The following is a 24,959-nucleotide window of genomic DNA, read 5'->3' on the forward strand; positions in this document are numbered from 1 at the left end:
TAAAATCAACTGTGATTGGTTAACTCTTACGACACCCGACTTACGACAGCTATTATATAACCGGCTTTAGGGCTCGTTCCCACTGAGCATGTCACGCGTCGCGTCAACCAGCGTGAGCCAATCAAAACATCCCATTGTAATAACATGTTTTCCGTGTTATTACAATAAGATGTTTTGATTGGCTCACGCTGGTGACGCGACGTGTGACGCGCTCAGTGGGAACGAGCCCTTAGGGCCAGTTTCACAACTCGAATTAACCCGAGTTTAATACGTTAAACTGGGTCCTGATTGGTCCATTCGCCACTTAAACTCGGGTTAGGGTGCTGTCACATGGCAGTCGGAATTTCGGAAAACGGAATCTCGGAAAAGTACTAGAGTGGTGATCAACCAATCAGAATTATCTAGTAAAGTTTAAATGTCGGTTTTTCGATAGCCTCGCTTCCCATGGAGTGATTTTTGCGGAAAACGGAATGCTATTCTAACCTCAAATTGTTTTTCAATTTAGAAAATTTCTTTATTATTTTCTGTTATAATAAACAATACATACAAATGTCACTTTTTTTATATATTTTTCTATTGTATTAATTATTTTTTTTGTTGGAAAACTATCAAAATAAATTTTTCTATTTTTACTAATTTCCGAAATGCTCCGAAATATTAGTCCATGGGGAGCGCAGCCACAAAAAAACCGGACCGACAAACACGCAACTTTTATTCTTGACAATATGATAACCATTTTATGTGATAAAATATTTTGATTAAATATTTATATGTATATTAATAAATACTTACCGAACAATTATTTATTAACAATAAAATTCTTCTTATAAAGATAAAAATTCAATCCCGGTTAATTTTCATTAAACGTTAAGTTAAAATTTCTCCAAATAATTCTGATTGGTTGATCCTAGTACTAGTATTCTAGTACTCTTCCGAGATTCCGTTTTTGCGAAATTCCGACTGCCATGTGACAGCACCCTAATGGCCTTCACACATGAAATTCCATAAGCACGTAAGACATAAGCAGTAAGAAAATCAACAAATCGGAATTCTTACGTTTTAATTTGGCTGCCTTACTGCTCAACCGTGATTGGTCGATTTCCTTACGCTTACGTCTTACATGCTTATGGAATTTTATGTGTGAAGGCCATTAACTGGATTGTGGAACTAGGCCTAAGGCCTTCGGCCTAAGGCCTAGTTCCACAACTTACTTTAACCAAAGTTTAACTCGTTAAAGGAAGATTTACATTGCGTCCCAAACCCATAGTATCCAATCGGACGTCATACATCGGACATTGAACGCAATGTAAATCCTTTTTTAACGAGTTAAACTTCGGTTAAAATAAATTGTGGAACTGGGCCTTAAAGGCCAGCGCACATGAAGAACTCTGATTGGTTGAATCCTTTATGCCGCATGCATAACGCATAATGCATTATTTTGAATGCATAAATTTATTTAAATTACAAAAAAAGCAACTTTTCCAAATAAAAATATCAATGAATATATTATCCCCAAATGATTTCTAATCGATTCCGTTTATAATATATATTAAACATAATTACGATCTGCTAACTTGACGTTCGATACATTTTTATTATTAAAAAGAAAATATTATTTCCTAAATATTAAAATGATTTTCCTAAACTTCTCCAAACGATTCCCAAACTATCTAATAAAGAATAATTAGAAAATATTCAATTCCTCTGCTAACTCTACGGCGGTGTTAAACTTCGGTTAAGGCCTGTGTCCACGATGCTAGAAATCGGTCCGAGTTCTCGATCGGAGAAAAAGTTACTAAAACTCGAATCGTGTACACAGGCAACTCGAATGAATATCTCGAATAGAAATCTCGAACAGAAAAATGCATCCTGTCCCATATTTCCATACTAGTTACTAGGCTAAATCTATTATACAGGGTGATTCAAAATAACCCCCTTGTCCCTGAAATGACACATTGAATCAATTCTAAGACGATTTTTCCTTTGGCAAAATTTCGTCCGAACCTTAGTTTTTGAATTATTAAAGGAAGTAGTTAACGTATTACGGGTCGAATACAAGAGGTAGGCAAGGGTGGCGCGATTCACCGTCAGACGCGGATGCTTACGCGGGGCGCCTGCTGCGATCAGCTGGTCGCTATACACATACAAACACACATGCGAACACATACATTCTCTCTCTGTCTGTCTGTCTGTCTGTCTTTCTCTCTCTCTCTCTCTCTCTCTCTCTCTCTCTCTCTCTCTCTCTCTCTCTCATTCGCTCACTTACCTGTAATTTTTTTTTTTTTTTACGAGAGAGGGGAAAATGCATTTTATGCATACCCACCGGTCGATCCAGTGAGTTATGTGGGACTCGAGTACCAAGTCGAATTACCAACTCGGTACTCCCTACCCACTAAAAACCCCTCTCTTTTCACGAATTTCCTTTAACACATTGTCCCTCTGACCTCTGACTTCCCGAGATCTGTTTTCACATAACGTCAAAAAATAGTTATTATTACCTTGTTCGATGACTTTTGATGTATTGCTGTAATTGCTTGAAGGAGAAATGAATTTTCCGATAGACCGTACGTTCTCAAATTTAACGTAAATATCACGTTGCAAAAGACAAGAAATCCACACTAAATTACCCAGATAGCAAAGTCTGTAGAAAGCATATCATGCCAAGTGTCTGCTATCAACTAATGTTAGCAAAACGGCTACAAATTTGGTACTGAAGCTGTTATTACCAATTAAGTTGACAAATTGATGTCAAAACTCAAACAGAGTCTGCTCACAGAATCTGACGCAGATTGGTGGCAGAAACCAAGCAGAATCTGCTAACATGACTTGATATCAGATTGTCGGCAAAAATCAAGCAGAATCTGCGTGCGCGCAATTTGACTGCAGATTGACAGCAGAAGTGGAACAGGGTTTGCATGCGTGATCTGATGGCAAATTGGCAACAATCTGCATTTGATTCGATAGTTCCTTCGCTTACCGCTATGTGATGTATTTTCTCGCAATCAAATTTCTGTCAGAAATATATATAAAGTCGCTATTATTAATAAAAGATAAAAAATATAGTAACTATTTCTATCACTTTAATTTCTGATATGTGATACAAGCAGATAAGATTCAGAATATTAAACTGATTAGAATCAATAGGATAAATGGATAATTATTCATTTACTGCCTATTTGAAGCATAAAGGAAGAATTTAATTCTAAATCAATTATATCTCAAGTTTTACAAGTTAAATTTAATTATTTTCACCATTTACTTTATTATTAATTTAATTAAATTGAGTCCTTTACTATGTGAGATATAACTACGATATAACATATTACATATTATATGTTGTATTAGAAGAAAATTGTAATTAACCGATAACTCGCCGATATTAGTCTTATTTAACATCTGTAGTAATTAATTTGATTGTATTTATATTACTTATTTATATGAATGACCAGAAGCTGCAGATTCTGCTCGGGATCTGCTGCCAATCTGCCGTCAGATTACGCGCGCGCAGATCCTGCTCGGTTTCTGCCGACAATTTGACATCAAGTGATGTTAGCAGATCCTGCTCGGTTTTTGCTAATAATCTGCTGTCAGATTCTGTGAGCAGGTTTTGCTAGCAAATCGTGAGCCTATTGCGGACATAACGGATGCCAATCTGCTAGCAACTTTTGTGGAAATCTGTCGCCAATCTGCTGGCAAATTGCGCGCATTTTGCTTACCGGGTTATTAACTGAAAGTTTTTCTTCTTTCATGAACTGTATTCTTTTATAAACTTTAACGTAATCACATTTATTTACTCACTCGATGAGGCGAGAAATTTACTAATGACTCTATCACTAATCACTATTAATCACTGTCGAATAATAACTGTTGGCGATTAAAAATCACTCGATGAAAGAAACACGCGCGGACACGTTACTACACGACGCGACGACGCGACAATGCGACGATAATTACTAAATATTTAATATTAATATTTTATATGATAATAGTAAAAGTAATAAATATTTTAAAAACACTTATTTAATCTAATTAATTTTTAAATAGATATCATATGATGTATGGATATCACACACATTCATAATAATAATATTAATATGTTAAATGTTTATTATGTTTACCGCATTCTTCAATCGAACACATGATCGCGTTCGATAGCGCCAGTAGTACCTTAACCTACCGCAACCTACCATGACAAAAAACTGCTTGCAGTCGCCGAGTAATTATCGTCGCATTGTCGCGTCGTCGCGTCGTGTAGTAACGTGTCCGCGCGTGTTTCTTTCATCGAGTGATTTTTAATCGCCAACAGTTATTATTTGACAGTGATTAATAGTGATTAGTGATAGAGTCATTAGTAAATTTCTCGCCTCATCGAGTGAGTAAATAAATATGATTACGTTAAAGTTTATAAAAGAATACAGTTCATGAAAGAAGAAAAACTTTCAGTTAATAATTTAGTGTGGATTTCTTGTCTTTTGCAACGTGATATCTACGTTAAATTTGAGAACGTACGGTCTATCGGAAAATTCATTTCTCCTTCAAGCAATTACAGCAATACATCAAAAGTCATTTACTAATGACTCTATCACTAATCACTATTAATCACTGTCGAATAATAACTGTTGGCGATTAAAAATCACTCGATGAAAGAAACACGCGCGGACACGTTACTACACGACGCGACGACGCGACAATGCGACGATAATTACTCGGCGACTGCAAGCAGTTTTTTGTCATGGTAGGTTGCGGTAGGTTAAGGTACTATTTTTTGACGTTATGTGAAAACAGATCTCGGGAAGTCAGAGGGACAGTGTGTCAAAGGAAATTCGTGAAAAGAGAGGGGTTTTTAGTGGGTAGGGAGTACCGAGTTGGTAATCCGACTTGGTACTCGAGTCCCACATAACTCACTGGATCGACCGGTGGGTATGCATAAAATGCATTTTCCCCTCTCGTAAAAAAAAAAAAAAAAATTACAGGTGAGTGAGCGAATGAGAGAGAGAGAGAGAGAGAGTAAGACAGACAGACAGACAGGTGGGGAGGTGTGGCGTTGGCTGTATCCTTGGATATAGTCAACGCCTTTAACACCCTCCCGTGGGAGAGCGTGGGGGCTGGCCTCCGGTCACACGGGATCCCGGACTATCTCTTGAGGATTATCTGGGACTATTTTAGGGGCCGGGGACTGGTATATCGTGACGCGGATGGGGTGGTTGTCCGGAGAGCGGTGAGGTGCGGGGTTCCACAGGGGTCCGTCTTGGGCCCACTTCTGTGGAACCTCGCATATGACGTAATCTTAGGGAGAGTCCTCCCCCCTGGCTGCCACGTCATCTGCTATGCAGATGACACTATGGTGATAGCCGGGGGGAGGACTTGGGAGGAAGCTATCGCGGTGGGGAACATTGCGGTCGCTGGCGTGGTAAGAGGGATCCGAGGGCTGGGTCTGGGGATGGCCCCACGGAAAACGGAAGCGGTATTTTTTCATGATGGAGCGCGGGGGCCTCCCCCAGACCTAGTCCTGTTAGTTGATGGCCAGGAGGTCCGGACGGGGACTCAGATGAAGTATTTGGGTCTCCGTCTGGATAGTAGGTGGACCTTCGAGGAGCACTTCGCCCAGCTGGCCCCTAGGATAGGGGGGGTAGCGGGCTCACTGGCGAGGCTGCTGCCCAACCTCGGGGGGTCAGACGGCCGTGTCCGCAGACTATATGTGGGCACGGTCGGTTCAGTCGCTCTCTACGGAGTCCCGATCTGGGCGGGGATCTCCTTGAGATCCAAAAAAATTAGGGACCTGTTGAGGAGGGCCCATAAGCCCATAGTGTTAAGGGCGGCCAGAGCGTATAGGACAGTGTCCTATGCGGCAGCGGCCATTTTGGCGGGTACCCCTCCCCTGGAGCTCCTGGCCCGTGGACAGGAAGCCACGTACTGGAAGGTCCGGGGGCTCCGGGAGAGGGGGCAAGTAGTAGTGAGCGAGCGGACCAAAGAGGCCATTAGACGACGCGTTGCAGAAATGGTCCTCGTGGACTGGCGGAGACTGTTGTCTGGGCCGGCCCACGAGGACCAGAGAGTGGTTCAGGCAATTTTGCCTGATTTGGATAGATGGGTGGCAAGGACCTGGGGACAGCTAACCTTCCGGGTGGTGCAGGTGCTGACCGGACACGGATGTTTCGGTCGGTACCTGCACCGCATCGGGAGGGAGGCATCCCCTAGGTGTCACCATTGCGGAAGTGACCAGGACTCGGCGCAGCACACCCTGGAGGCCTGTGTGGCCTGGGATGTGCTGCGACGGGAAATGGTCAAGGTTATAGGTGGAGATTTATCCCCGAGGGCCGTGGTCGAGGCGATGCTGCGCAAGGAGGAGGCCTGGAACGCACTCACGAGCTTCTGTGAAGCCGTAATGCAGGAAAAGGAGGAGAGAGAGAGAGAAAGAAGAGATGAGAGGAGGAGGATGCCCCCCTCATCCACCGGGAGCGATGAGAGGGAGGGTGGTATTACGAGGGAGGAGGAGGCTGATGCGACCACGACGACCCGAGCCTCCCCAGTGGGATCCTCCCTAGATTAGTGTTTTCTCTGTTTGTTGTTTTGTGTGTGTTTTTGTATTGTTGTTTGTCCTGTTTTCTGCTGGAGGAGGGGGGGAACCCCCAGCTATATTATCTGATTTTCTCCTTATTTCCCTCCTTAAATAGGAGTAGGAGCCCGAGAGGACGCTGGATGTGATTTGGGAGAGGGTAGGACTGGACATCCTTCTCCCCCATGGCGAATGGGGGAGAGGACGGAGCGAGGGTCCGGGGGATGAGAGGGCCCAGCTGTAGCCAATGCCCTCATGTGTTCCCCACCCGTTTCGTTCCTCTCCCCATGTGTGGAGGAGTAATCCTCCTGTGGAGGACCGGGGCCCGGGGAGGGGACGGGGACTCTTCCCCCCCTATTGGGCCCGTGAAGAAGCTGGGAGACGAGGGTGTCCCGTCTCCTGGCTAGCTCGAAGGGATGGTTAGGTCTTCAACCAACCATCCACGGTGGGAGGGCTGCGGAAGAATACTTAGGTGTTACCCGTGGTCCCCCCGTAAACCGTTTGGAGGACACGCAGGGGTTTTAGCCGGTAAGAGTCCGGCATAACCCCTCCTCCTTCCCCGAGGAGGAGGGGTATCCATGAGGATTTCCCTTGCGCATCAAAAAAAAAAAAAAGACAGACAGACAGACAGACAGAGAATGTATGTGTTCGCATGTGTGTCTGTATGTGTATAGCGACCAGCTGATCGCAGCAGGCACCCCGCGTAAGCACCCGCGTCTGACAGTGAATCGCGCCACCCTTGCCTGCCTCTTGTATTCGACCCGTCATCAGTGATGGTAGGCTGGGTGACTTTTTCGCGCATGCGCCGCGAACGCGGCGTTAACGAAGTATCTAATAGAAGCAAAAGGTGTGTCACTGGTCGCCCTTAAATAAATTTCTGAAGGAAAATTTTTAGAAAATTTTTACGAGCGACCAACAGCACACTATCATATATATTATTATCAAAAATTTAATTAAGCTGAAAAAGAAAAAGATACAAAAATCACCGACTCAGATGCTGTTATCCGCCAAAACTTTGGCGCCCATAATCCGCTATCTGATACACCGTTGCTTTCCTGTGATTACTACTGCGCATGCGCGAAAAAGTCACCCGGCCTACCATCACTGCCCGTCATACGTTAACTACTTCCTTTAATAATTCAAAAACTAAGCTTCAGACGAAATTTTGCCAAAGAAAAAATCGTCTTAGAATTGATTCAAGAATGTGTCATTTCAGGGACAAGAGGGTTATTTTGAATCACCCTGTATATATTACAAGTTATTGTTTTTATTACAATTTATAACAATTAGAATTTCACAATATTTTTATATTGTTTTTCTTTCCAATATTTTAATGTTGATATAAATTATAGTAACTCTAACCTCTCGCATACTCGACTATCTACAGTCATCAAAGTACAACTAATTCTATTCGAGATCTCAGGGTGCCTATTATGGTTCTTGAAGCGAGGTGAAAATTACAAAAGTGAACAGATTTACTAGATTTCGACAAATGAAATTGTAGATACTCTAGTAAATTTCCTCACTTTTATTATTTTCACTTCGTTTCAAAAACCGTAATAGGCCCCCAGATCGAGAACTCGGACCGATTTCTAGTATCGTGGACACAGGCCTTTAAAGTAAATTGTGGAACTGGGCCTTAATCACAGACATCAATATATACACTAGACTGCTAACTCCACCGAAGTACATGGTTCTGAAAAGTATGTATAGAATTCTTGCGCATGCGTGAGACGCAAGGGGGACACCAATATATGCATACGTACATGCGTGTGCCAACATGTACTCACAGCATCTATATATATATATATATATATATATATATATATATATATATATATATATATACAGGGTGGCCCATTTTAATCCATCCAGTCGAATATCTCGAAAACCTAGCCCGGGAGAGAAAAATATTTCAGACAAAAGTTGTTTGGTTTCGAGGGGGCCATAAGATGGTACCATTGGTTTGACCTGGAAGAGTCATTTGAAGGTCACGTGAAGGTCACTTCAATTTTTTTAAATAGAACCTACTATTTGTCATTGCATATTCTTGTAGCTTATCTCGAGAGCTTTCCAAAACACTAATTAAGTACCTTTTCGTTAAGTACTTTTTGAGTTATGAGGCTTGAAATAATTTCTTAATTTTACATAAACCGTAAAATATCTTGTAAAATATTCATTTTTCGATTATCTTACCTTAATACTTTTATGTACAAAATAATGAGAGGAATCAATTGGTGTAAAGAAAATACATAGTTATTTTTAAGAAAAAATATGTAATTATTAATTGCAAATTACATATTTTTTCTTCGGAATAACTATGTTTTTTCTTTACACCAATTGATTCCTCTCATTATTTTGTACATAAAAGTATTAAGGTAAGATAATCGAAAAATGAATATTTTACAAGATATTTTACGGTTTATGTAAAATTAAGGAATTATTTCAAGCCTCATAACTCAAAAAGTACTTAACGAAAAGGTACTTAATTATAGTGTTTTGGAAAGCTCTCGAGATAAGCTACAAGAATGTGTAAAAATATATAGGGTGTTCCATTTAAAAAAATTGAAGTGACCTTCACGTGACCTTCAAATGACTCTTCAAGGTCAAACCAATGGTACCATCTTATGGCCCCCTCGAAACCAAACAACTTTTGTCTGAAACATTTTTCTCTCCCGGGCTTGGTTTTCGAGATATTCGACTGGATGGATTAAAATGGGCCACCCTGTATATATATATATATATATATATTTGCACGTACCGGTACACGCAATTTATTCTATACATTCGAATAATATTTATAAATAATATGTTTTTCATTCTTTTTTGGTTATATATATATATATAGTAAATTATTATAAATAAATACCTACATATTTATATATATCTTATGAAAAATGGAAAATAGTATAAAGAATCAAAGTTGGAGAGAAATAAAATAGAAATATATAAAATAATTATTTATTTATTTATTATTTATTTTGCTACACAAAATGATGATCGAATCATAAGAAAAAAAATTTTTTAAGTATATTCTAAATTTTATGTTTACTTTATTAAATTTTTACTTTATTAAATTTTGTTTATTTTATAAATTTTATATTTACATTTTTTATGTAAATTTAGTTATATCTCAATTTTATATACATAATATTCTATAATAGAAGTAGAATTTGTTAATAGAAAAATAAAATAAATATAAATTTAGTAAAAAAATAATTTTATTAAAGTTGTTTTACACATCTCTGTAAAATAAAATTTGTTTTGTTAATTGAAATCTTTTTCTACAAGGTTTGAGAATTTCTTGTAAATAATATTTCGTATAGGAATGTAATCTTATTTTAATGTATCGAGAACTAACTAAAATTAAAAGTCGTATTTTATGTGGCATATCTGAAATACTTACATTATCACATGCTAAATTTGGGAATATTGACACATCGAGAGCAAATTTATTCTTAACTTTAGTTATTACTTTTATATCTAAATTTTTTATAGATAACGTTGTATAACCATCAGTTAGTATATCTAATTGTTTTTCAGTTTCCATACAAATTGTGTAAACGCAATTGGATGGGCTAACTAAACCACCGTTATTACAAAAATCTAAAAATTTTGCATGTTTTAGTATGACTATAATTATGCTCATTATTATCCTTCCTTAAACTTAATGTGCAAGAATAGCAATCAATATTAGATAATTTTCTTACTATGTATCCACCTATATAGTATAAAATATATTCATTTAATTTTTCTATTGGTAAAGATGATAAAGGTTTTGATAAAGACATTGATTTATTTTCATCCTGATTTTCATCCTGATTTTCATTTAGTCGTGTTTCCTGTGATATTTTTAGATCTTCTATTATCCTTTGTAATTTTTTATTTTCTAGGAATAGATTATTGCAGTTTGAACCTGTAATATATTATACATTCAATAATTAATAAATAATTTAGAATATAAATAATTAATCTCAAAAATACTTTTTACATACATTTTGATATTGCTACGTCAGAATCACTGGTCCGATTAGTCACCTCTTCTTCCAAAATATCATTATTTGGATTATCTGTAATAAATGCTTTATTTATTTCGTTTACTGTTACACGCGTACTACATATTTTATTAATTAACAGTACAAAGTAAATTAAATTAAAAGTTTATAAATACCTTTTGATATTGCTGCGTCAGAATCACTGGTTGTTCGATTAGTCACCTCTTCTTCCAAAATATCGTTATTTGGATTATCTGCAGTAAACATTTTATTTTGTTTATCTGTGTATAACATGTTTTATATTTATGTGTATTATATATTATATATTTTAACTTTCAATTAGTGCTTTCCATTTAGTGACACAAGTCAACACAAGCATCATTCTATCTTTGTTATTCACTAATGTTGAAAAAAGACGGAATGCTCGTGTTGACTTGTGTTACTAAATAGAAAGCACTAATTATAAAGTACAAGTTATTTCATATTTGATATTCCATCAATCATTTTATTACCACAGTTTTTGATGTTTATAATTTAATATTATATTTACTTACATTCATTAATTTTATGTGCAATACTTTGTTGAATATATTGTAATATATTTGCATGTACATTTTGTGTTGGCATTGCATTTGGTTTTAAATATCGTTTTTTACTGCTGTTTATATCATAATAATCATCATGTACAAAATGCATACTGCATATTCGGGCATCTGAATATAGAATCCAATTATCTCGCCCCGTAGCCGCACTCCAATATTTTATTATTTCCTTATTTTTAAATGGAAATCTAAATTTAGAAAATACAATATAGAATAGAATAGAAAAGGAAAGGAATCATGTGATAATTGTTAACTCAAAATATAAGTTTGGTTACTTCTATATAAAAAAAATTAAATTGATTACATTTACCTACGATATATTATCTTTGAGTCTTTTTGCCGTTTCGTATTTTTACAGTATTTGATGCAGCAACACACCGGCATTATAAATGTTTATTAATTATATTCTTTTTATACATTCGCATGAATGCATACATGTGGTGCATCGGCCATATTAGATGATATCATCACGTGACCACATCACATGATCATTTGTCCCCCTTAAAGCGGCGTCTACAATGAGATTTTAAGGAGACTTAAGGCGTAAGACTTAAGAAATTGACCAATCACAGTCGAGTATTCTCTTAATACTTGACTGTGATTGGTCAATTTCTTAAGTCTTACGCCTTAAGTCTCCTTAAAATCTCATTGTAGACGACACTTAAGGCTGGTTTATAGAGGCCGTAACTGTTAACTTATGCCGGAACCGGTAAAGTTCAATATTGGAATTTCAATGCTTTTGTTCATGCTGAACTCTCGGATGCCGGTGACTTATACCGTAATTGTAAAGTTGACTCAACTTTAACTTTCAGGAAATAAGGCAAGCGATCTTGAAAAAAAATGTGAAAATTGGTTACAATCTATATTCAAGTCTATGGTTGTAACCAAGTCAACGTAATTAAGGCCCATATTCTGAATCCTCTTTTATCGATAAAAATGCCTCTAAAAGTGGCATATAAGCCTTCTGATTGGCTACAGGCCGCTTTTAGGAGCACTTTTATCGATAAAAGAGGATTCAGAATATGGGCCTAAGTACATCCATTTGTGTAGTGTTTCGGTTCGAGCAAAATACTAAATAATGAATAAAGATATACATTTAATATAATATTATAGTGTATTATATATTATTATAATATATAATATTATAGTGTATTATATATTATTATAACAGCGACTATAAAAATCATAAAATAATATAAAATTATATAAAATAATAATAAAACAATAATCTATTACAATATTTATAATATTTGTACACTTACAATAATGTAATAACAAGTCTGTGTTCAGGACTTATTGTTTGTTGATTGCTGTGTTTGACTAATTTGTGTTCAATAAGACTCAATAATGTATAAAAACATTCGGACGACATTCTCGTATATTTTGCAAAGTGTTCTTTATCAATTCTTTTCATGTCATAAAATAAATTGTGAAAATGTCCTTTGGTTACTCTTTTTCTGTTTATAGGGCGTACATCCCAACGACGTTTTTTTCTTTTATGTACTTCTGGTGCATTAGCAACATGATATAAACCAAGGATTGTTATAAACATTGCACACACAATTATTTTATGTGAATCCATTTAATATAAAAAAGTTAATAAATATAAAAAAGAATCAATCAAGAATCAAAGCCACTATTTCTCAAAAGATATAAGGTTAGATATTTGACAGTTTTGAATAAACAACTCGAATAAAGCGATAGGCTATACTTTTAATATTTTAGGTTTTCGGCATGCAGCAACTATATAAACCAGAACATCAAAATTTTCGGCATAAGTTTACAGCCTCTAAATTACCGGCATACGGTTACGACCTCTATAAACCAGCCTTTAAGCGGCGTCTACAATGAGATTTTAAGGAGACTTAAGGTGGAAGTACATAAAATTACAGGAGCGCATAACCATAAGCATAAGAAAATTGATTGGTTCATTTTCTTATGCATATATTTGTGGACCAATCAATTTCCTTATGCTTATGGTTATGCGCCTATACAATTTTATGTGCTTTCACCTTTAAGGTGAAAGCACATAAAATTGCAGGAGCACATAACCATAAGCATAAGAAAATTGATTGGTTCATTTTCTTATGCATATATTTGTGGATCAATCAATTTCTTTATGCTTATGGTTATGCGCCTATGCAATTTTATGTGCTTTCACCTTTACCCCTCTCAAATGGCTCCGTCTATCATTCAGATGTCAATGGTAGATAGCGTTATAGGGTGCGTTCCGAATTATGCATGAAGCGCGTAGACTGCATAGAAAATCGTTCCGATTTAACCAATGCGCGCATTGGTAGCGCTTTAGTAGCGCTGAGAATTCTCCAGATTGTACTAACCGTACTAAATTCTTAGCACCCATTTTTTCGAGATATTTGTCAAAAAAGAAAGTAAACATTGGTTTCACGGTTATGAGAGGAAGTCTGTCGGGCCTCCATGTTCTTGTACTCAAGCGCGCGAATTTTGAAAAACGAATCGTACCAATTATGATAAATGGAAGGGTTACAAATGAATGAACAAATAAAAGCAAGATTTTTTTATTCTAAATAAATATTTTACTTTTTAAAATTGATTTTAACAAATACTTTGAACACATCTGGAGATTTTTTTGGCATATTCTAATAAATAAATAAAAGCACTTAACTAAACATCACATAAAGTTTTAATTTTATCATGTATTATACTAATTATATTTATTTCAGACGTCACTCGGACTTTACGATTGACACTCGTTGATAATAATACTTTTATCCCATTAGTAGAGTCTTTTTTATAGGTGTCAAAAAGAACTTTTTGATTTATGCCTTCTCTTGCCATTTTCATAATAATTCTAGGTTTAATAATATTGTTTAAAAATTGTAATGATGCTTTATTTGTTTGTATATTAATTTTTTTTATTTTTTCGCATTCAATTTTTCTAAGGCTTATGCATTCTTTTTTTATTTCATCATCTGAAATACCTAAAATATCCACTAATTTTTTAAGAATCAAAATATCTTGTAAAGCATCGTGGAGGGATTGTATATTTTCTTTTGGTAAGTACTTTTTTACTAAATTTTCCTCGGAGTATGACATTTCGACGTCTTTTGGTTTCGGAATTTTTTTTTTATCAATCTTAGCGTGTCCGTGTATCCATACACTAAATCTCTAAATTTTTCATAGAGCCCTAATTGATTTGCGAGACTTGTAATTCTTACTGCATCGAAACTATAATAAAAGATGAATTATAATTAAATGAAATAGCATAGCCGCAATTTAGAGTTATTAAATTACCTTATAACATTGTGACCGACTAATATTATGTTACACGGCTCATCAACGGAGTGAAGATTTTTTACATTTTCTAAATAGTTTAAAAATTCGCTAAAAGCTGCCTCTTTCGATGTAGTATCTAATTTATTTCCCCGCAGGAAGAGCTCTCCTTTTTTTACCGTCAACCCAGTTTTTTCGGCAGCTTTAGCTTTCATTGGCACTGTCGGAACCGAGTAAACATTAAAAGTAGATAGACCGTCGAAAGCTGCAATCTTAAATAAAAAATATTATTTGAGAAAATTTTAACATTAGATTAAGTTTATGAATATTAATTTATTGTAGATGCAATTTATATATGTATATATACTTGAATTATTTGGTCAGAAGCACTAAGACCAGTAGTTTCAATGTCGAAAAAAACTATTTTAAAATTTTTGACTTCATTTTCTGACGGACTACTTGAAGAAGGCTCAACTCTGTCGATCGGTATATCGAATACTCCACTAAGACCAATATTACTTTCGTAACTTACTCCTTCATTGCGTCGAACATTGCTTTTTGATGACTTTTTGTTTTTCAATAATTTCCGTTTTACTTTACCGTCTCGACTGCTTGTGAATAATCTTTTCTTCTTAACTTTATTTTCTTTGATTTTTCTAAATTTTAAACCTGCGTGCGTTGGACTGACACCTACTTTTTTAAAAACCTCGTCAATATAAGTGTGCCCCGAATTTTTTTGACACACTGCTGCAGCCACGCGATAATTTAAAGATTCTGATCCTGAATAGTGCTTGGATTTCGGACATTTATTTGCCACAATATTATTGAAATTTTCATTAATTTGGGTTGAAGCAGCAGGCGCCAGTTTGTCTACATTATTAATGTAGCGTCCCATCAACTCTTCTAAAGAAGTTCTAAGAGATTGGCCTTCGAGTGGTTTTTTACCTGGGAGTCTTTTATATTCATAATTTTCTTTTTCTTCGTGGAATTTGCAGTACGCATGGTCACCAAAAGCGTGAGGAATAATTGATTTTAAAGATTCGGCGAGATCTTGGGGCCGATTTTTATTTTCTGCTATGGCGTTGCTTAGAGTATTTGTGAAATACTCTATCATTGGTTTCGGTAAAGACATTCCATACATCGAATTTGAAAACGCCTTGACAGAATGATTTTTATCAGACCACAACTCAATGCTGTGGGCTGATACTGCTCTCAAGCTGGCAATAGTAGCCGAATCGTTGTCCATGATAAGCCTTGCTCCGAAAACATGATGTTTTGCAAACAATGGATTTTCCGTAAATAGCTCAACAGCTATATCAGCTTCCATGCCTTTGGAAGATTCATCGTAATTTTGTTTACAGTTATGATCATTTTTCTTGTGTCCCATATCACAACGACGACAACTTTTGGATCGAATCGCATACGAGACAATTTTTTTTGAATAGTGCCCTATTAAAACACCATGACCCGATTGACTGTTGTAAGATCTTCCAGTGCCCCTTTTTTGCCATCCTACATCGTAAGCGAACGACAATCCGTCTTTACCTTGTCCTGTTCTCCAAATACAAAAATAATAATCGAAAGATAAAGGTGTGAGGTGCAACGAAATTAAGAAAAAAAGGAAAAAAGGGAAATAAATATTTAAAAAATTTATAATGTACGTATAAATTTATTACATAATAATTAGCGTTTGAGATGTTATTTATAACAAGTAGAATGTTCCCTTTACTCCTTTGTATAATATAAAAAATATTGAATGTAAAATCATGTAAAAAAAAATCAGTACTCTATGTTTCATACGCATACAAAATTTTTGTCGATACTTCATAATCATTTTTAAAAAAAGTTCATCATTTATAATTTGTTTATCTACAATTTGTGTATTTACAATTAACTTACTCATCAACAACTACATCATTCGCCTCCTTTGTTAAATTTTTCTCTTTCTCTAAATATTCACTGCAACTTTCTATAGCAACTTTTTCTACCTGATTTCCAACCATCCTTTCATATCTTTTCATTAAATTAGATGAGACTGGTGAAATGTTGAGAGCCGATAGCAGTAAATTAAACTGCGTCTCTCCGATACCTGAGTCTATCATACCTAAAAAATAAAAATTAGTTGAAGACTCAATGAAAATATTGTAAGATAAAAAATCATATAAATGAGTTACCCATGGCAGCTTTTGCATTTATTGTTGCATACTGATTCTTGTTTCCAAATACTGAATTAGTATGTACTCTTTTGAGAAAAGAACACCTACAGCATTTGACAGTGTATTGATTGCTTAGTCCACGTTGCTCTTTTTCAATTGCAAAATCCAATGAGAGAGGAATATTGCAGTTGCTGCACCACATTTGTTTAGAAAATAAAGAAGTTTCAATCACTTCTCTTCTTGCAGTACCAGAGCTGGCATCAGATGAGACTTGAACGTTATCCTGAAAGTAATTGAGACTTAATACCAAATACACAATTTACAATTATACTTGACAATTTTTTTAATTGTTTTAGAATATGTAAACAAACCTCGCATAACCTCTTTAAAGCTTTTTTTCTCATTCCCCAAATATACTTTTCTTCTCATAAATTGGCCTTTCCTTCGACCTCTGGAAATCCTTATTGCATGTAGCGTTGATTTTTTTTGCGATTTTGGAGAGTGTTCATTCATCTTTCGTTTTCACAAATTGCACTAATGGATCGTTTTGAAGCACTGGCATACAGTCGCGTGTTTACGACGACGACACTGATATACAGGCAATATAGGTATACACACTAACTGTATTACCGACACTGGCGAAGTCAAAATAGTTCTCGTGTAGTCATTTGATTAGAGCAGTAGGCGAGGGAGCTACCTTAAGAGAATACTCGACTGTGATTGGTCAATTTCTTAAGTCTTACGCCTTAAGTCTCCTTAAAATCTCATTGTAGACGCCGCATTAATCGGAGTTTGGTCGAAGCGGCCCTCAGTGTACACTTTCTGAACTAGTTCAGCCAATTCAGCTAAAAAGAACTAATCTTATATATAAGACAAAATTGCGACTGATTTATTTATTATAAACTATCTCTGAGAATAATAAAAAGTGTGTACATAGTATAATATGTTACATTACATATACATTAAAAAATTTCATAATAATGTGATAAAAATATTGTCTAAAATATAAAATTATGATTTAATTAAAATTAAATTATAAATAAATGTGACTTGCATACAATTCATATACATAGGATAGAGTAAAATCAGTTGTCAAAAGATACGATCAGGTGCATCATAATTTTATAAATATTTTTTTTAATACGTAATCTAAAAATATAACAAAAAATGAAATAAAATTGATACATGATAATTCTGAATTTATTTTTAAATAATCATGTTCGCTTAATTTGAAAAATATAATTTTGTGATATTAATAATTATAATAGTATAGTGACATTGTGTAAATCTATAATGTGTTATGCAGTATTATGTATGTATATATTTATTATTCCATTGATGTGGTTCTTAAAGAAGATACATGTTTTATATGTATTTTAATAGGTTATATTTTAATGTATATAACAGAATGTCTATATATATAGACATTCTGTTATATACATTAAAATACATATAAATCATGTATCTTCTTTAAGAACCACATCAATAGAATAATAAATATATACATACATAATACTGCATAACACATCATAGATTTACAATGTCACTATACTATTATATATATATATATATATATATATATATATATATATATATATATATATATATATATATATAATATACATATATATACTCTGCAAAAACATGAAAAGTCTGGAATTCTAAGGGATTTCTGTTGTACCTGGAAAAGTGAAGAAATTTGTATAAAATTTTGTTAGAACTCAGAAAATTTCTTTAAAAAAAATCTCTTTGATAATTTTGCTTTTATATTGTAAACAATTAAGAAGCCAAGTGAATTATATATTTGAAAATATAAATATATTATATTTGTTTATAATTTCTTATCTAAACTTGATTACATTTCTTCGAAATGTGAACAAAATATTGAATATAAAATACAATTTTTTAATGTAATTTTTAATAATAAAAGATAAAAATTTTATAAAAGTAGAAAATGTTAATCTTACAGAAGTTATTTAGTTTTTTTAGTACATTTACAAATCTAATATTTAAAATTTAAGAGGCTCTATGTTTTTCCTTCATACAAGTAAAAAATGCTAAAAAATATATGTAAGAACAAAAAACTTATTTCAAAAAGTTAACCTAAAAATTTTTTATTTTTTTTTTATCTGGAATATTTATACAAAATGTCTATTCTTATAAAAAAATTTCCTTGAAATTCCCTGATCTTCCATTTTTTGAAATGGAAGATCAGGAAAGATAAAAAAAATTGGAAATCTGGAAGGAATTTTAAGGAAATTCTTTAATAAAATTTAAGTGGACATCTTGTATAAATATTTCATAAGTAATGTAATTTTTCAATACAATAAAATAGGTTTTTATTAATATAAAGTTGACTTGAGAAATCAACAATATTTAATAATACATAAATTAACAATGTACTTCAATTCATAATGTATTTTTGCTATTTATGTTCTTAAATTTTTCATATTTATACTTGCACAAACTTTTTTTACTTCATACATTATGTTTCTATAATTTAATCTGTTTGACTTTGTATAATAAGTTTTGTAATAAAAAGTCTTATGCTTAGAAGATATGTCCTGAAAATATGTGATAATTATATAGCAATTAGGATTAAATTTTTAAATATATCTTATTTTATTCTTTTAATAATATATTTTTTCACAGAATGCTGTTGAAACAAATTGCTAATAGCATCAAGTTGCATGCTATAGCGCGATGGTTTACGTGTAGCAGTATTACACAAGAAACTAGTAAAATGGACAAAATTGCTGCACAAAGGAACACTGAAAATGTCAAGAAAACTAATGGTGTTTTGGGTAAAGAGTTTAAAAGCTCATTTTCCTGAATCAATTCTTTGTCAGCAGACAACTGTATACGAAATTGATTCAATTTTGTCATTCGTAGTAAAATTTCTTTAATATGTACCTCAAATTAAAATTTTATAATAGATTTTAGTTACACACACACACACACACACACACACACACACACATATATATATATATATATATACACACACACATAATATTCTTAAAATATTATTTGTAAATATTAAAAAAAAAATATTTTTTAAACAAAATTATTGATATTTTTTTACAATGTATATGATGTATTTGTTTCAATTATTATAAGAATTTTATAAAACATTATTAAGATATGAATCATGAATGATTTAGCATTTATCAATAGAGAATTAAGTTTTAAAATAAATACTTTATAGAATAAATAGCTATTATTAAAGTTATTAAGAGAAATTATTTTATTAATAATGTATTAATAACAATATAATAATATAGTTTTTTATATATATCATATATTACATCATATATATTACACTTACCATATATTTTCATAATATTTATATTTTAGGATCACGTATGCATCGTGTGACTAATTTTGATAAGAGAGTACTAGTTTGGGTAAAACGATATCCAAGTATTGCAGATGTTCCTGAAGATGTTACGTATGTATTACATTTACATTTCTTTATTATTTGTATTTGTCTAATAAAAATACAAACATTTTTGAAAAATATAAGTTTGATTAAAATTACTTAATAACACAAAATATAAATTTAAATAAGTTTAAAATTAATTGTTTTTTTTTTTAGCAGAGATTTTAATATTGATAATTACCAAATTATAAGAAATTTAATTAATGATTTTTATTAAAAATTGTTAGTTTGTTAAAAAACGCATTCATAATTTATATTATATTTATTAATATATTATTCATAATTTATATTTTATTAATATTTATTAATTAAACTTTTTGTATAATTATCATTTGATAGATATTTTTTTAAACAGAGTGGATTGTTTACTTACTGCAAGGAGTAAAGCACGAATTAAGACCTGTAATTACATGATTGTTGCTACTTTAATTGGTTGTATATGTACTGTAATACTTGGAAAAAAACAAGCTGCAAAAGGAGAAACTTTAGATAAACAAAGAGAGGATTGGCTTAAGGAAATATTAGCGCAGGAGAAAAATAAATAAATATGTAAATGTAGAAAAATGTAGAGAATATAAATTAGAAGTATATATATATATATATGTGTGTATGTGTGTATGTATGTATGTATGTATGTACCTATGTATGTATGTATGTATGTATGTATGTATGTACATATATATGTATGTATATACATGAAGTAAATTTTTTTGAAAGGTACAAATATAATAAATTAATCGTATTATATTCGACTGTTATTACAATTTTATTGTTATTTGTCATTATTTTAAAATGTTTTTCACAAATCAGATTTATTTGGATTATTAACCTCTGGCAGGCTTGCAAAATAGAAAACAAGGAAAGCATTTTATCATATATACACAAAAGTTACTTATATATATTACTTTTTAACATAATCGTCATCAAATCGTCATCAAATTAAAGCACATCATAATGTAGCATTGTACTTTGATGAAAGCATAAAAATAAAAGTATAAAGTTTGTCACGTTACAACTAGGGCTTCAATTCGAAAAGCGATTATGTCGAAAAGTAGTATATATATGTAATTTTTAAAATGATATGTTTTTCACGTGGATAGCTGAGGCGGCAGAGTGATTACCTGCCGTGTGAAAAATCCCGAATTCGAATTCTGATAAAGCATATTTGAAATTATACGTGATATAGCCGCTCCACCTTCGTTATCCTTATTCTTTCTCCTTCCCTAATTTATGATACTCTATTGATTAATATACTTTTACTTTACCAGTTGATGCCGGAATGTTTAATTCTAATTTTGATCCTAATAGGATCGACGTGAAGGGAGGGGAGAGGGCAATATACCGAAGAATGAATGAAATGTTTTTCTTGTTTTTTATCTTATTTTGCAAACTTATTGAAAGTTCATTTTCGAATGGTCTTCGGTTTTTTATAAATATTTAATTATTTACATTTGTGTAATAAATAATAGATGTTCTAAAACGTGGTATTTCTTCTCAACGAAATAAAATAAGCTACACTACATCATTATACATGTGCACGTACACGCGCGCATATATATGCGCATCTGTTGTAAAATTATATATATTTATCTATAGAATATTTTGGTTTATAGGGTGACAAAATTAGGAAGTTGCTGAACCTTGGGTGTTATTTGGGAACAAATAGCTAAAATTTTCTAAATCAAACTATTTTTAGTACATCTGTCAATTTTGCTAATATATAATACAAAAATTATATAAAGTAATTTGTTAATTAAATTTTGTCTACAATTGATCTTTATTTTTTTGAAAATGTAAAATTTGATTATTAAATTTTTTTATATATTATTTTTATATGGTATGTTAATTGACAATTTTTTTATACTTAAAACAATTTGATTTTTAATTTTTATCTACTTGTCTTTAACAATCAAGTAATTTCTACAACTTTCTAATTATCATAAATGTAAAAAAGTTGAAACTCGTCTCTTAAAAGTGTTTTTGAATAAAATTCGTTTTGTTTTATATTTACTATGAAAATTACGATACATTTGTATATGATTTACCTTTAATATAATAGTATTTGATTAAAGAAACCTTTTTCTGCAGTGTAATAGCACTACAGAACTTCTATATATTATACTAAACTACTAACGGTGAAGCTAGGATAAATCATTTGCAATTGGATAAAATTTAATTACTGCATTAATGAACAGAATATCAATCAATACCTATCTATATACAAAAATAGCTTATATTTTAGCAACTGCCAACAAATTGAATAACATTCTATGTTAAAATATAGTTAGTATATTAATTCAACCTATATATTTTACCCAAGTGTAAATGGCTATCTTTCAATAACTGCTAGGTATAATATAATATATAAAAGTCTTTAGACAGCACACACATGACTGATAGCATACAATGATTTTGATGGTTGTTAGAATAAAATTGATACTTCTTTAAGTCACAAAACTGATAATATATGCTTAAAATGATATAGAGCAAATATAAAAAAGTTTTAGCAATTTCCTAGTTGTCATCTTGTATATATTATCCCAGCAAACACAGAATATTGTAGCAACATTGCTGCAATGTTGTAATATTGCCGCAATGTTGCCGTAATATTCTGTGTTTGCTGGGATGAATACTTGATTCTCTTTAGTGAGTATTTAAATTAGTTATATACAAAATGGATAACAATGAATATACAATCTCTTCATTATATGATTTATATATACATATTTTTATTTATTCTTGTAAATGATACAGTAAGAATAGAGAATTCTTGCTTATAAAAAAATTGATATATATTGTATACCTTCATTACAAAATAACAATGATTCTGAACATAAACAAATTAATTATATAATTATATTGTAACAATTGAAATATTATATTACATAACCATATATCAATATACTATCAATTTTATTTATTTATTACTTCTGTGTTGACATGTGACGGTTTATAAAATCCACGGCATCTTTCATAATAAACTTGTACTGTACGTCTTTTTAGAACTTCTTCTATATTAAGCTCGGCTTGTAATAGTCTCAATGTAGTTTGTTCATTTCTCAAATTTTTTATTAATGTTGGTCTTTCATCACCATTGTCTCTCAAATTTTTTAATTGCATTACTCTTCCTTTAGCAATGTTCAAACACTTCGTAATTGCTTGTTCTCTTTGTGTATGTATGGATTTTATTTGTTGGAATAAGTCTTTACATTGCGCAATAGAATCTACTTGGCCTTTGAAAGATTCAGTAGGAATTGCAGTGTTCAATGTGTAAATTATTTTGTCATCTAACAATCGCATTTTTTTTAATGTATCCTGAAATACAATATGATTTTTATATTCATATTTGAGTAATGATGTTTATATTTTTATATTATGTATTTTAAAATGATATAAAAATCTATTTTATATGTGTGTGCATGTGTATTTTTTATATTTGAGTTTTAATTTTATATATATATATATATATATATATATATATATATATATATATATATATATATATAACCCACACACACACACATATATATATTTGCATTATACGTTTACACACATTTTTGCATGTTTTCATGTACATCTGCAGTTACAATTATTTATTTTTCTAACCTCAGAAAAAAGTCCTATGTGTACATATACACACACAAGATTTTATTATTAAATCAAAATTACCTTTTCATATTATACACATTATATATTTCTTTCATATAATATATAATAAATATATAAGATACCAGCCCCAACATTAAGGCCCATATTCTGAATCCTCTTTTATCGATAAAAGTGCCTCTAAAAGTGGCATATAAGCCTTCTGATTGGCTACAGGCCGCTTTTAGAAGCACTTTTATCGATAAAAGAGGATTCAGAATATGGGCCTAAGCATATAAAAATCTTTAATATTATTTTTTAATAATTTGAATATTATCAAATACATATTTGTTTGTTATATTTGTATAATGCAGTGTAGGAGTACGTGAATATTACTTAAGCTTTACTTTCGAAGAAATACCTGAAATTCTAAAAAATCGCCACACTCCACACTCGTGGCTGTCATTTTTAGGTTAGAAATGGTATGAACATTAAATTGATTCGTTCTGTTTGATACTATTTTCGCTTCGAATCCGTTAAGAGTCGGCTAAAGTGACAGGCAAACTTCGAATTGATATTGGAGACCTCATGCGGTGACAATGCGAAACTCCGGTTTCAAGGTTACCAACCTGAGAAATAAATTCTTGGTCTCTATGTAGAGGTGTATGTCCGTATACGTATAAACACCATTGCATTGCTCACGCGGACGCACCGCAGAGAAGAAAGATAGAAAAGGACCGACAATTATGCTATCCTTGTTCCTCTAACATATTGTTTTACGACTGAGATACGGCCTGAAAATGCTTTCTGGCCTCTCGTGGCAGAAAGCAGTAATGCAACAAGATTAACGGGCGCCCACTTTTTGTGAATTTTATATTTGCATGTATACATATGTGTATATATATGTTTAAATTATAATTAAAATTATATATGCGATTAAATATTATATGTTGATAAATAATAACAGTAGGATCATAGATAATAGGGTGAACAAATATACTTATATATAAGATACGGGTGCCTATTAGACTTGATAACTTGTTGCTTTCTCATATCGATACTTCATATATTATGGACAGGATCATCAGCGGGATAGAGAGATAGCATAATGTCAATTTTATTTTGATTATTTTTTTAGTAACTCCATAATCATAGTATCATAGATCAATAACGACATTATCTTTTTTCAATTATATCGATATCGTATAAACATAACGACGAGATGCAAGATATTCGGTCTATCACCCTGTAGGCATGCATACATATATACAGGGTGTTCGATTCGTGAGGGACCAAATGAAAAGTGATGATAGATTGGGTCAAACTAAGAAGAAAAGTCCTCTACCATTTTGCAAAATTCGCAATAATTAT

The 24,959-nt window shown here is 32.5% G+C and overlaps 4 protein-coding genes across 10 annotated transcripts; 1 reads left to right on the forward strand and 3 right to left on the reverse strand.

Annotated features, from left to right (window-relative positions):
- Positions 1–9,503: 9,503 nt before the first annotated feature.
- On the reverse strand, positions 9,504–11,632 carry LOC145972308 (uncharacterized). 4 transcript variants are annotated; one of them, XR_014439127.1, is made up of 6 exons: positions 11,464–11,632; positions 11,106–11,341; positions 10,728–10,805; positions 10,552–10,626; positions 9,963–10,472; positions 9,504–9,801 (listed from the first exon to the last, which is right to left on the reverse strand). XR_014439127.1 is itself a non-coding variant. In XM_083100817.1 (6 exons), exons 1-6 carry the CDS (start codon positions 11,535–11,537, stop codon positions 10,139–10,141), a joined length of 693 nt encoding a protein of 230 aa, XP_082956943.1. In that variant the 5' UTR covers positions 11,538–11,630; the 3' UTR covers positions 9,882–10,138. The 4 variants fall into 4 exon arrangements, 3 of the variants coding, with proteins under 3 accessions (XP_082956943.1, XP_082956942.1, XP_082956944.1); XM_083100817.1 differs by lacking the exon at positions 9,504–9,801 and having other exon boundaries at positions 9,882–10,162; positions 10,267–10,472; positions 11,464–11,630; XM_083100816.1 differs by lacking the exon at positions 9,504–9,801 and having other exon boundaries at positions 9,882–10,472.
- A 2,123-nt stretch (positions 11,633–13,755) lies between these two features.
- Positions 13,756–17,198, reverse strand: LOC145972303 (uncharacterized). Its single transcript, XM_083100806.1, has 6 exons — positions 16,933–17,198; positions 16,580–16,844; positions 16,305–16,509; positions 14,773–15,961; positions 14,427–14,677; positions 13,756–14,360 (listed from the first exon to the last, which is right to left on the reverse strand). The coding sequence occupies exons 1-6, from the start codon at positions 16,963–16,965 to the stop codon at positions 14,204–14,206; spliced, it is 2,100 nt and encodes a 699-aa protein (XP_082956932.1). The 5' UTR covers positions 16,966–17,198; the 3' UTR covers positions 13,756–14,203.
- A 143-nt stretch (positions 17,199–17,341) lies between these two features.
- Positions 17,342–20,750, forward strand: LOC145972311 (UPF0389 protein CG9231). 3 transcript variants are annotated; one of them, XM_083100822.1, is made up of 4 exons: positions 17,342–17,486; positions 19,214–19,365; positions 19,919–20,012; positions 20,359–20,750. In XM_083100822.1, the coding sequence occupies exons 2-4, from the start codon at positions 19,215–19,217 to the stop codon at positions 20,546–20,548; spliced, it is 435 nt and encodes a 144-aa protein (XP_082956948.1). In that variant the 5' UTR covers positions 17,342–17,486; position 19,214; the 3' UTR covers positions 20,549–20,750. The 3 variants fall into 3 exon arrangements, with proteins under 3 accessions (XP_082956948.1, XP_082956949.1, XP_082956950.1); XM_083100823.1 differs by lacking the exon at positions 17,342–17,486 and adding an exon at positions 17,533–17,670; XM_083100824.1 differs by lacking the exon at positions 17,342–17,486 and adding an exon at positions 18,232–18,250.
- A 1,965-nt stretch (positions 20,751–22,715) lies between these two features.
- Positions 22,716–24,176, reverse strand: Ccdc58 (Coiled-coil domain-containing 58). Of its 2 annotated transcripts, none has more exons than XM_083100820.1 (2): positions 24,010–24,176; positions 22,716–23,318 (listed from the first exon to the last, which is right to left on the reverse strand). In XM_083100820.1, the coding sequence occupies exons 1-2, from the start codon at positions 24,052–24,054 to the stop codon at positions 22,917–22,919; spliced, it is 447 nt and encodes a 148-aa protein (XP_082956946.1). In that variant the 5' UTR covers positions 24,055–24,176; the 3' UTR covers positions 22,716–22,916. The 2 variants fall into 2 exon arrangements, with proteins under 2 accessions (XP_082956946.1, XP_082956947.1); XM_083100821.1 differs by lacking the exon at positions 24,010–24,176 and adding an exon at positions 23,673–23,817.
- Between the last annotated feature and the right edge of the window lie 783 nt (positions 24,177–24,959).

The sequence above is a fragment of the Camponotus vicinus genome, unplaced genomic scaffold, assembly GCF_025532165.1.
Source record: "Camponotus vicinus isolate PSW18456_S1 unplaced genomic scaffold, iyCamVici1.0 SCAF_5, whole genome shotgun sequence".
NCBI classification, from domain to species: domain Eukaryota; kingdom Metazoa; phylum Arthropoda; class Insecta; order Hymenoptera; family Formicidae; genus Camponotus; species Camponotus vicinus.